Below are 13,218 nucleotides of genomic sequence, written 5' to 3'. Positions count from 1 at the left end.
GGGGCATACCCAGGACTCCAGGGGTGAACACAGTCCATGGGGGTGACACCATGAGTTACTGCACTGGGGGAAGCCAACCCTAGCAACGCCATTGACAGTAACAATGCCTCTTGCATGCTTAACTGTTGAAGACAGTTGCAATTCCATCCCAACACTGCTGTATTTGTAACTTTCTCTTATTTTGTTTGCACAGTGCTCTGTAGAGAATAAACTGGCACGCCACTCATTTTTATTATTTAGTATTCATCGTAGATAATCCCATTATTTTAATATAAAACTTGGCTGTTTGGGCAAAGATGACACGTGCGTCTCATACTTTGGACCAGACACTACAGAATCTACACAGCAGTCTCACCTCCAACCCGCAACTTGCTGCATTTTTAAGCAGGCTGAATTCTACCCTACTGCCAGGTGTACCCAGGAGTACCACAAACCCTACATTCTGCACCACTTGTGGTGCTCTTGCCACTGACTGACCACTCATATGATAGGCTTCTGCTTCAAAGTGTCTCAAAATAGTCTAAGCATCACCCCTCCGTCCTTGTCACTTTACAAGCAATGATATCACATCATATGACATTAATGGTATACAGTCATTATCTCATTCATCGTCATAACAGTTTTGTGACACATCTCATTATGTGATCCCATTTTGCAGATGGGTAATGAAGATTGGAAAAGTGCAAAATCCCCAAGGCTCACCCAAAGGCTTAATGAGACTAAACACAGGGGCCCATGTTCACCCAAACCTATTTCTTTCTCCCATAGTCAGACATGCAGTCATAAGACACACAAACATCAATACTTCTAGGGTCAATTCACACCCACCTTCAAGCAGTGGGGCAAAAGAGCAAGTCTCAAGATGAAGCAGCCCCACCACCACTTCTAGCACAATACTGGATGATCAGATGTGTAGGCCCCATCCGTAGGATTCAAAAATGGGTAGATGAATTATGGGAGCAGAGTGTGCATGCACAGAAATATATAAATGTATGCACCCAATTACCTGACAGATTCTACATATGGAGTGTGTGTGGGGGGGGGGGTAACATACCAGCACCAAATACATTCTAGTACATGTAGAACCCCCACCCTTGAAGCACTTGCATGAAACCCTTGGCCTGCCACAGTCTCGGGAAGGAAGCAGGGGTCATTTTAACCCCTTTCAATTGTTAAGCAAAGTCTGCCTTAACAACTCGATACGGACCCCCCTATAGTTGGTCACGTATTACATCAGCACAATTAGGAAATGCCAAATAGATACAGGATAATAAATGAGGTGCTTGGTTGCAAAGTGGTCTGGAATAAAAGGAAAACTAGCATGAAATTTTAGGCAGAACAGCACGATGTCTGCTCCAGATAACTTCTGGCCAAAGAGGACCATAAACCATCAGCTAAGCAAATTTCACTACAGGGCAGGCATACCCTCATGAACTGTTTTCACCAAGGCTTACCATTTAACTGCCTGGAACGACACTGAAACAATCAGTCTTTTGCCTGAGCGAATATTCATTTATATAAAACTCCCACTTGTCACTGTAAATCTGTCCAGTGATTTAGAGTTAATGTTCAATCCCAGCTTTGTTTAATGTAATTCCAGATGCTGACAGACACGACAGCAATGCCATATCCCTGGTAGCTAAGCTTCGGGTTTAAGAGCCCCTGCAACAGGATGGTCTCTGTTTTGCTTCCTGGCAGGGATGTGCTGCTGGTATCACTGCTACACCCTAGGAGTCACTTCTTGGCAGGAAAACCTGTCTCAAACCTCCAATTAAAACCCAGAAATAAAAAATAAGCAATATCCACACAAACCTTCAGTAATACCTCATAACACAACCAGACTTTATTTTGTCAAACCATGTCAGTACCACAAGTACTCACTATCACATCTGTGTAACTTTAAAAGGTGTGCAGAAGTTGGGTCAAGATCAGGGGCTCAAGGGCAGAGCACCTGTTCTGCATGCGAAAGGTCCCAGGTTCAATTCCTGGCAGCATCTCCAAGCAGGGCTGGAAAAGGCTCCCAAGTCTCAAACCCTGAACAGCCACGGACAGTCAGTGCAAGCGACCTGACTTGGCAGAAGGCACCCTTTATATGGGTGCATGCAGTCTCAGAGGAAGAAAAAATGCATCACCTCTGCTTCAGAGAATAAAAGGCACAAGAGCCTGAGTTGTATTAGAGCCAGACCAAGTCATCCTGACACCTGAGGCAGCATGCCAAATTCTGTTCCCCCCCTTACTCAATGGTGTGCCAGCCTCTGCTTCTCCCACTAATGTCCTAGCTCAGCCCTCTGATCCCCTCTCACATTTTGTCTTCCCCTCTTCCTTTTCCAGTTCCGGGAGGAGGAGGGAGGCAAGCAAGCAGACAGGGAACCCCCAACGATCTGCTGCCTGAGGCAACTTCTTCAGCTGGACTCATGAGGAACTCCTGTTTCCTGTTAGTTGCCGTCTAGCATGCAGGCTGGTTGCCTGCGTGTTCAGCTCTTATGTTTAAGCAAGACTATTTAAGAAAGAAACACTGGCACTGCAAGCACTTCTTCAATAGGACTCAGGTAATGTAACAGGTGCAGGAGGCATGTGGGGACTCCAGATCAGCAGATCCCTGAATCCATGGATACCGGATATAAGGATACAGGGACCTGCTTGTCATTGTCTGTTTCAAGCTAAACCACAAAAAGAAAACCCTGGCAATTCCACTGGTGCAACTGAACACAATTACCAGTCCCAGCACAGAGTCTTTTCTAATGGCTGTTTATTGTGTTTTTTTCTGCATCTTTTAAGATTTGGGGCAGGAAGTATTTATTTATTTGATGCTCTCTGGAAACTGCTTTGTGAACTTTTTCATTGAAAAGTGGTATATAAATATCCTTAATGATAATAATGTTTAATAGGGCTTACTCCTAGGACTGTACTATACGATTGCAGGCTAAGGTCCTCACCCACTAAAGACCCAGTTGTGCACATGCCCTTGAATACTCACTAGGCATGTAATTAATAAATGTGCAAATCATAATAGTAATTGCCCCCAAAACTATGGAAATTGTAGCACTGGCAGCCTGGAGATAACAGGTATCAACTAGGCAAGTCTAGCTGAGCTAGGAACCGGACAGGCAAGCCAGTCCATAGGCAAGCCATTTGAGAGCTGCTTAGACCAAAGAACCAGCCAAACATCAGAAGTGCTACAGGACTGAGTTGAACTGGAGCTTTATTGGCCCCTTGTGTCACCTGACCCTTAGTAAGCTGGAAGCTGCAAAAACACCTTCTGACCACTCACAGTGGTGGGGCTGCTGAAGCCCAGCCGAAAGCAGAGTGGCAGCTGTCCTATCCCAGTTTTCCCTATCCTGCCAACTACACCAATTTGCCCCATCCGAATATTCCAACTCCCTTCTAATGCCCACTTTTTGGCTAATTAATGCCCTCCTTTTCCAAGAACAACAGCTGTGGTGTGCAAAGAAATGAACAGAACTCCTCATCAGTTGAGCAATTAAGAATTTAGTGTTACCCACACAGACACTCTCTGCAAGTCCTCTTGTCCAGAGGCTTTCCCTCCCCAAAACGCCACTTAACTCAGTGGGTAAAGGTCCAAAGCCTCCAGGCCAAGTCCAGTCCAAGCACAGTCCAGTCTTCTGAAGCAGAGTCCCTCCTCTCCAGCAGTGTCCTGACAGTCCTCTCTTCTGTGTCCTCTAGCAGAGTCCTGGCAGTCCCCTTCTTCCATAGCTATGGGTCAGGTGGCCCTCTTGGTCTGGTAGCAACTCCCTCTGGGTCAGGGTAGTTCTGTCTCCTTCTGATGCTGCCTTTAATCCTTGTATGTCCCTTGTTAAATCCAAATTAGGCTCAGGTGAGCCATCTCTTCAGTCCATGTCCATTCAAAGTCCCATCAAGGTCAAATGAAGCTCAGGTGTCTATCAGAGTCTCCATTGGCCTTGATTGATTATAGCTGTGGAGCTAGCCCTGCCCTTCCCAGAGCTGTCAAACAGCTGTGAACACCACATCATCCACCTAATGATCTCTTCTGATCTTCCATTACAGCAGCTTCCTCTCAGGCAATGATGGTGCAGAAAGTAAGATGCCTGGATTCCACTTTCAGAGTCCCCACTTTGGGACCCATTATGCCTTACAGCAGGATAGGAAAGTCTTCTCCATTAGTTTCCTGATGTTTATGCTAAAAAAAAAACCTCACCACTAAAATTAGCTAGCAGAGATGTCATGGAGTCAACAGGCATCACTGATGCACACATGCCAGAGAACAGAATGAAGGGACCACAGCTCAATAGCAAAAAGTTCCCTTCATAGCTAAATAGCTTCAATCCCTGGCAGCGTCTCCAGTTAGCAGAGATGCAGGATCACAGGTAGCAGACCTGGAAAAACCTCCACTAGCGACCTCAGGAAGCTGCTACTGGTCAGTATGAAGCTAGATGGATCAATGGTCTGATTCACAGCTGCAATAGTCCAAGACATACTGACCTTGATGCACTTCCTCACAATGTGATAGATGCTCCATACATGCTCAAATTAACCCTTTAGATAAGTCGTTCCCAAACTTTTAGAAGCAGGACACTCTTAAGTGTGAGAATCTGCCAGGACCCACCAGAACAGATGTCATGACCCAAAGTGACATCATCAAGCAGGAAAATTTTTAACACTCCTAGGCTGCAGTCCTACCCACACTTATCCAGGAGTAAGTCCCATTACTATCATTGTTAAAAGCACATACATAGTAGCCTGTTAAAAGTACAGAGTTGTACCATTTCCCCAAATGCAGTCACATACCATGGTAGCATCAAGTCTAATATATTAAAAATAAAATATTGAAATGAATGGGGACCCACCTGAAAGTAGCTCACGACTCACCTACTGGGTCCCGTCCCACAGTTTTAAAAACACTACTTTAGATTATTGCTTCACAGGGTTGATCTTGGGGCAAATTAAGCCCTGATCGCAACTGGTGTGGGATAAACACATGAATTGTGAACTTTTAGTTGAAAAACGGTATATTATTATTATTATTAATAATAATAATAATAATAATAATAATAATAATAATAATAATAATAATAATAGGTCTTTAGGTACATTCTAATAATGGAACTGTCATCCAGTTATAGCCACTGATGCTTATGGAGGGCTCAGTAAAACAGAGAAGCTGAGTATGGCTACCAACCAGTCAACCAACTTCTGTAACTATACCTTTAACAACAGCTTGCTCTTCAGATGTTTGTTTAATTCAAAGATGTATATGCCACTTTTCCAGGAGCAAAAAGCAGTATATAAATCACCATATACAATGCACAATAAACAAAGATATTAAAAATGATAATGCTCATCTCCATGCCATGAAAAACGTCAGCTGAGAAGTTCTGCAAATTAAGTTAATACTACAAGCATAAAAGCAAACCTGGCTATTTTTTTTCTGGTCAGCTGGCAACACTGCATGCTGAGTGCTTTGCAGAAACAGGTCAATTAATAACTTAATTCCTCAATCAGCTGCAGTAGCTTAAAAGAAATAATTTGCTCTTAATTGCTTCATGGTAGAAAAGAGCCATGCCCACTGATGCTGGCCCCACAATTACAAGAAAGAGTTAAAAACAAGATCTAAGACATATTAAAGGCTAGACACTTGGGGGGGGGGGCGCGCTATAATTATGGAGGTTTAAAAGCCTGTTTGCTTCTGAATAAGTGGTTCCGGTCTCTTGTGTAATATTAAATGTGGCTTCTCTTCTCTAATTACATGTATTGTTAAACATAGCTTTCCCAGGCAATAATACCAGGTTTGTTATTACTCTCTGGGAAAGAAATTCAGCAAGACAATTGTATTTAAATATTAAGAATGGGTTCAAGCACTGGGAAATCCAATACTTTCCCCTGTAGTCTTGCAAAAGTCTCCCTCTCAGTCATCACATTCCTGGTAAGCTTCCCTCCCAGTCATCACATTCCTGATGGACTCCACACAGGGCCTAAACATGATGGAAAGGGATTCAACCCCTTACTTCTGTGATGACTCCCTTAGCTACAGTTTTAAGAAGGTTTAAGGGGAGAGGCATGATGGAGCCAAAAGTTGGGAGGGATCAAGGGGTTGGTCTTGTAAGTTTCATTGACACCCTATAAATTCAAGGACCACATGGATGTGTCCAGAGCAAGACAATAGGAAGCATTTACAGTTCAGGCTGAATTTCGTCATCAGAGTGGCTAGAATTAAAGCCTTCAGGGCAGTGACCAAGCAACACCCCTTGTGAAGACTATTGGGGTACCGATTGGAGAAAGTAGGAGCCACGTTGTTCTCCCAGCTTCCGACATGCAGAGCCACCTTTAGGGTGATTGGCCCCAGCGTCTGAGTGGTCCTCAGTGCTAAGGCCAGCATCTTTTGCCACAGCCAGCATCTCACTCTTCAGCTAACACCCATGAGGCCAGTGCAGCAAGTGAAGTGTCTGGTGGGGCCTTCTGCCCACCCATGCATGTGACTGGCCCAAAAATGCCCCTGGGAGCAGTTGGCTGTGACACAAAATCATCATGTCACCACCACCTACTTCTGGGTACTGCGCTTCACAGCAGGTGCCTTCGGCCCTGGGCCTGCTGCAACTGCTCATTCTGATGAGTAAGGGGACCGTGGGGGTGCCCCCCCCCATGCAAAAAGGTTTTGCATTGAGCCCCACAGCTCCTAAGGCCAGCCCTGCCTGAATATCTCATCTCCCACCCCAAGATCTCTTCCTGCCTGGCCTGGCGACAAGACTTCCAGACAAGGTCCGGTGTTTCATAGCCATGCTTTGCTATGACTCTGACTTTGCTTATGAAGTGCCTTAGTTTGCTCCAGGTGCTTCTGCCTCCCTTTCCTCCTCTCCCCAGCTTACCCATTCATTTATTTGCCCTTGTGCACCATCATTCCAGTTGTTCCCCTGCAATTTCTCACCTCAGACTCCAACATGCAATTTACTCTGCCTCCAGACAACCCCTCCTGTAGACCCAGCTCAGTGTGTCATTCAACCTTGATCACAAGCACACATCAACACTCCGCATACTTGGAGGCTTGGGCTAGGGCCCAGAGCTGAACCCCAAGCACATTAGAATGCAATGCAAACATACATCATAGGGTGAATGGAACCCTGCACAGAAGGCAGCATGAGGAAGCTGCTTCATGCCATGATCACGCTCACCTGGATTCACATCAAGGATTCAAGGCAGAATCCTCGTACCTACTTTCTTTCCCCACCCTTTGCAACCACGATGAAATGGCGAAGCATGGCTCTATAAGTGAGGTTATTCCCAAGGGCAATGGTGAAGCAGCCTCAGGTCAAGATCTTGCCACCCCGCCTCCCCAAGAAGGGCTCTTCACTATCTATTCTAGACAATCACATTTCCCACTCAGCAAGTAAGCACCTCACTGCTCAGATGTGCAGCCAAAGTTGGAGGCAGGGATGAATTGTCCCACAGGCCACCTCGGCAGGATACAGGGGAGGTGGTAGCTGCCTTTTCCTACAGCATGTGGTTTGGCTTCCTTGCTTGAGCCATCTAGAGCTACTTGCACTGAACGTACCTTTCTGGCATGCTTCTGCCCTCTGCTTGTGTCCCACTGTGTTCTGGACAGCAAAGGTTGGTCTGTGGGGGGCTGGTGAGCTGACGGCCTTGACTTTGGGCACCAGGCTGATGAACTGTGGTTTCTTCCAACTCTATGGTTCTATAAAGCAGGAAGTAATGGGATGTATGGATAGGTGGTAGGCAAGAAACAGCACAGTGGATTTCTTACCCACTCTCTAGCACTCTAGTCAGCCAACTTAACACACTACCAGAACACAGCAACAAAAACAGGTTGGTTCTATTTTTAAAGGGTGCTACTGAGTGAACATACAACTGTTATAATACACACTGTTAAGGTATGAGTTCTAAGAACATGTTTCTCAGAAGGTACGAGAGTGAAAATCTTCCAAGAGAATAATGAGAGTGTCTGATTTTTACTTTTTAGGGATGTTTCCCACACTGCTACAAAGTGTGTTGCTTAAGCAGTAAGCACAGGAAATTGCCATGCAAACCAGGTATGGCCAACACGAGGATGCAAACAGCACTGGGATGCTCATTTAATGTAATGGTGGCCAACAGCTCCTTTCAGCACTGAATAAATTGGAGGTAGGCCATGGATATTATTATACACCATCTTTCTTGCATCTCTTGAGATCCTGGCGCTTGTGCCACCTGGAGCCAGGACCACAAAATGTTGTCCCCATCCTGTCCCCACCCCAACCAAGCAGGTCCAGAGACCTTCTAAGGGCCAGAGAGACCACCCACAGCCTCCCAGAAGGCCCCTGGAGGGCCTAAAAACATCACTTTTGGTTTTAGGCGAAAACCAGAAGTGACGGTTTTAGCCCTTCCAGAGGCCTAAGAAGGGATTCTAGGGGCTGGGGAGGCTGTGGGCAGCCTCCCCAGCCCTCAAAAGGCCTGGGAAAGGACTGTAAAAGCCTGTTTCTTTTAAGGGTGGTGGGGGAGGGATTGCAGTGATCCACCCCAGGGCATTTGCTCCCCTGACCCCTCCAGGTACACCAGTATCTTGCATGATAGGACTCAAAGCAGAATACATAGCGTTGCTGTGCTCCACATCCAGGCTCCACATCCAGAACTAGCTCCACATGCTGTGCTCCACATCCAGGCACTGACCAGAACTAGCCCTGCTTAATTTCAGCAAGGTAGCTGCCTCATGTGTCCTCAGACTAGAGCAGGGATGTCCAAAGTTTTTGGCAGGAGGGCCACATCATCTCTCTGACACTGTGTCAGGGGCTGGGGAAGAAAATAATTAATTTACATTTAAAAATTTGAATAAATTTACATAAGTTTACATAAATGAATGGACTTCCGGCGGGGACTCAGAGCGGGCAGGGGGGAGCTATGGACGTCCTCAAGGCGGAGATCGAGCGGAAGCGAAAGCTGCTGGCTGAGAAGGAGCTGCTGGGGGGAGACAAAAAATACTTTAAACGCAGTGAACTCGCAAAGAAGGAGGAAGAGGCATATTTTGAAAGATGTGGCTACAAGATCTATGAACAGGGTAGATGGGACTCGTCAGCCTAGGAAGGCAGCTCATCTAAGAGAAGGAAACTCTGACCTCAAACCTCCACTGCCTTGTGGCTACATCCAGTTCTGGAAAAGGCTTCAGGAGTCAACCTCGAGGCAAAATCAGGAGCCGGAGTCCCTTAGGCAGTTCATGGCTTAACACAGTCACGTTCTGGCAACTCCTGCGACGCCGCTGGAACCAACCGTATTGGCTTCTGCCTTTCCATTGGACCATTCCAGCGACGTGGAGAGGGGGGATTTGCTGCATGGGTAACAGCCTATCCTCCATACCTTCTTTACCCAGGCTTCGCGCACTGGAGAGGACACTCCAACTTCGCCATACGGCGTCGGCACAACACGGGAAGCAGCAGTTTACCGGTTATAAGTCTTTGCTCGATTGGCGTAGAGCATGACGCCAGGGGCTGCTTCCGACGGTGGGAGAGATCATTGCATCTCATTGGGCAGCTACCGCCCGCCTTAAGCTGGGCAGTCCCCAGCCAGTAAGGTGTTGCCTCGCCACGGTCCGTTAACCTCATGGGGTGCGTGGGGTTTAGGGTGAAAACCGACAAGCGGATCGACAACTCTGCACCATGCAACAGAAAACAGAAAACTACTGCCCTAAAGCTGGGCACCTGGAACGTTAGGACAATGACACCTGGCTTCTCTGATGACCTGCAAGAAATAGACGACGCACGCAAAACAGCTGTCATCGACATGGAGCTGAGCAGACTGCAGATGGACATCGTCGCCCTTCAAGAGACTAGGCTGCCAGATTCCGGATCTGTCAAGGAGAGAAATTTCTCATTTTTCTGGCAGGGAAAACCACCAAACGAAACCAGGGAACATGGCGTTGGCTTTGCGGTCAGAAATACCCTGCTGAAATCCATCATCCCACCTACTGTGGGAAGTGAAAGAATTTTGTCCCTGCAGCTCCAGTCATCAGCAGGACCTATCACTCTCATCAGTGCTTATGCACCGACTCTGTCGTCTCCAGCAGAAGCCAAAGACAAATTCTATGATGACCTGGCCACCACTGTCAAGAAAATCCCTGTAAAAGAGCCATTGTTCATCCTCGGCGATTTCAATGCTAGAGTTGGTGCTGATAACAGTTCATGGCCCACTTGCTTAGGTCAGTTTGGCACTGGGAGGATGAACGAAAATGGCCAACGCCTGCTAGAGTTTTGCTGTCATCACGGTCTCTGTGTCAGCAACACATTCTTCAACACAAAGCCCCAACATAGAGTCTCTTGGAGACATCCAAGATCAAAGCACTGGCACCAGCTCGACCTGATCCTCACCAGACGCTCCAGCCTTCCCAGCATCAAGATCACACGCAGTTATCATGGTGCTGCCTGTGACACTGACCACTCCCTGGTGTGCAGCAGAGTGAAACTGCAAACAAAGCGACTGTATCACTCGAAAAAGGAAGGAAGACCTCGCATTGATACCAGCAAGACCCGGGATCAGAGAAAAGTGGAGGAATTTGCACAAGCGCTCGAGGAATCTCTTCCAGGCCCGGCCGACGCAAACGCATCCAACAGATGGGAACATTTCAAGAATACCGTTTACAACACCGCCTTGTCCATATTCGGCAAGAAGACCAACAAGGCGGCAGACTGGTTTGAAGCCCACTCTGAGGAGTTGACACCAGTCATTGAGGAAAAGAGGAGCGCTCAAGCAGCATACAAGGCCTGTCCCAGTGAGCGCAACCTGCAGGTCCTCCGAACTGCTCGCAGCAAAGTCCAGCAGACTGCCAGGAGATGTGCTAACGACTACTGGCTCCAGCTCTGTTCCGAGATACAGATAGCAGCTGACACGGGCAACATCAAGGGGATGTATGATGGTATCAAGCAGGCCCTAGGTCCAACACAGAAGAAAATTGCCCCTCTGAAGTCTGCCACAGGCGAGGTCATCCAGGATCGGGTGCAGCAGATGGAACGCTGGGTGCAGCACTACTCTGAGCTATATTCCAGAGAAAATGTAGTCACCGAAGAAGCACTGAACAACATTGAGTGCCTGCCTGTGCTGGAAGAGCTTGACAGTGAACCAACCCTAGAAGAACTTCACGTGGCCCTGGACTCCCTTGCCTTTGGCAAGGCACCTGGAAAAGACAGCATCCCTGCTGAAGTCCTAAAATGCTGCAAAGAGATCATCGTCACTGAGCTGCATGAAATCCTCTGTCTCTGCTGGAGAGAAGGTGGAGTACCTCAAGACATGAGGGATGCAAACATCATCACGCTGTACAAGAACAAAGGTGACAGGGGTGACTGCAACAACTACCGCGGCATCTCTCTCCTTAGCGTTGTAGGAAAGCTGTTTGCCCGAGTTGTACTAAAGAGGCTCCAGGTACTTGCAGAGAGCGTCTATCCAGAATCGCAGTGTGGATTCCGAGCCAACAGGTCCACCACTGATATGGTATTCTCCCTTAGACAACTGCAGGAGAAATGCAGGGAACAACGACAGCCACTCTTTATAGCCTTCATAGATCTCACAAAGGCTTTCGACCTGGTCAGCAGGGATGGCCTCTTCAAGATTCTCCCCAAGATTGGATGTCCACCCAGGCTCCTCAGCATCATCAGATCTTTCCACAAGGACATGAAGGGCACTGTTGTCTTCGATGGCTCCACATCAGACCCTTTTGACATCCGAAGCGGAGTGAAGCAGGGCTGTGTTCTTGCACCAACCTTGTTTGGGATTTTCTTCGCTGTCCTGCTGAAGCAGGCCTTTGGAACTGCAACAGAAGGCATCTATCTCCGGACCAGATCAGACGGAAAGCTCTTCAACCTCTCCAGACTGAGAGCAAAATCCAAAGTCCAGCTGAAATGTCTGCGTGACTTCCTCTTTGCCGACGATGCAGCTGTCACTACCCACTCTGCCAAAGATCTCCAGCAGCTCATGGATCGTTTTAGCAAGGCCTGCCAAGATTTTGGACTGACAATCAGCCTGAAGAAAACACAGGTCATGGTTCAGGATGTGGACTCACCTCCCTGCATTACAATCTCTGAGCATGAACTGGAGGTTGTCCATGACTTTGTGTACCTTGGCTCAACGATCTCCGACACTCTTTCTCTCGATACCGAGCTAAACAAGCGCATCGGTAAAGCAGCTACCACGTTTTCCAGACTCACAAAGAGAGTCTGGTCCAACAAGAAGCTGACGGAACATACCAAGATCCAGGTCTACAGAGCTTGCGTCCTGAGTACACTTCTGTACTGCAGCGAGTCATGGACTCTTCGCTCACAACAGGAGAGGAAACTGAGCGCTTTCCACATGCGCTGCCTCCGACGCATCCTCGGCATCACCTGGCAGGACAAAGTTCCAAACAACACAGTCCTGGAACGTGCTGGAATCCCTAGCATGTATTCACTGCTGAAACAGAGACGCCTGCGTTGGCTTGGTCATGTCGTGAGAATGGATGATGGCCGGATCCCAAAGGATCTCCTCTATGGAGAACTCGTGCAAGGAAAGCGCCCTACAGGTAGACCACAGCTGCGATACAAGGACATCTGCAAGAGGGATCTGAAGGCCTTAGGGATGGACCTCAACAAGTGGGAAACCCTGGCCTCTGAGCGGCCCGCTTGGAGGCAGGCTGTGCAGCATGGCCTTTCCCAGCTTGAAGAGACACTTTGCCAACAGTCTGAGGCTAAGAGGCAAAGAAGGAAGGCCCATAGCCAGGGAGACAGACCAGGGACAGACTGCACTTGCTCCCGGTGTGGAAGGGATTGTCACTCCCGGATTGGCCTTTTCAGCCACACTAGACGCTGTGCCAGAACCACCTTTCAGAGCGCGATACCATAGTCTTTCGAGACTGAAGGTTGCCAATACAATACATAAATGAATATATTAAAGATGAGCTTATATGAATGAATAAAGGTCTTGCAATAGCTCAAGGTCTATAAAAGGCCTTGCACAAAGCAGGGCTGGCCTTTCCTTTGTTGCTGCTACTGCATTACAGATGTGAAACAAGCAGTGGAGGGAGCCCTCATCCCACAGCTCATGTGAGACGTCAAACAGTCTCCCTCACGTTGAGAGCGGTTGCGTCAGGCCAATGTGGGCTCCAACAAATCTCCGGAGGGCCAGAAGCTCATTGGAGACTGGGGGCTCCCTGAGGGCCGCATTGAGAGACCTCAAGGGCCACAAGTGGCCCCAGGGCCGGGGTTTGGGCACCCCTGGACTAGAGTCACTACTAGA

At 47.8% G+C, this 13,218-nt stretch overlaps 1 protein-coding gene across 1 annotated transcript in view; it reads right to left on the bottom strand.

Annotated features, from left to right (window-relative positions):
- RHBDL3 (rhomboid like 3) overlaps positions 1–13,218 on the bottom strand; it is a 153,791-nt gene that overhangs the window by 137,387 nt on the left and 3,186 nt on the right. Inside the window, exon 2 of the mRNA XM_066617061.1 lies at positions 7,526–7,666. Coding sequence (XP_066473158.1) covers positions 7,526–7,666 — 141 coding nt within the window. The remainder of the gene's footprint in view (positions 1–7,525; positions 7,667–13,218) is intronic.

Source organism: Tiliqua scincoides, chromosome 2, assembly GCF_035046505.1.
Source record: "Tiliqua scincoides isolate rTilSci1 chromosome 2, rTilSci1.hap2, whole genome shotgun sequence".
Classification (NCBI taxonomy): Eukaryota; Metazoa; Chordata; class Lepidosauria; order Squamata; family Scincidae; genus Tiliqua; species Tiliqua scincoides.
The sequence above is the reverse complement of the archived record's forward strand: the minus strand, read 5'-3'. Positions and strand labels throughout refer to the sequence as shown.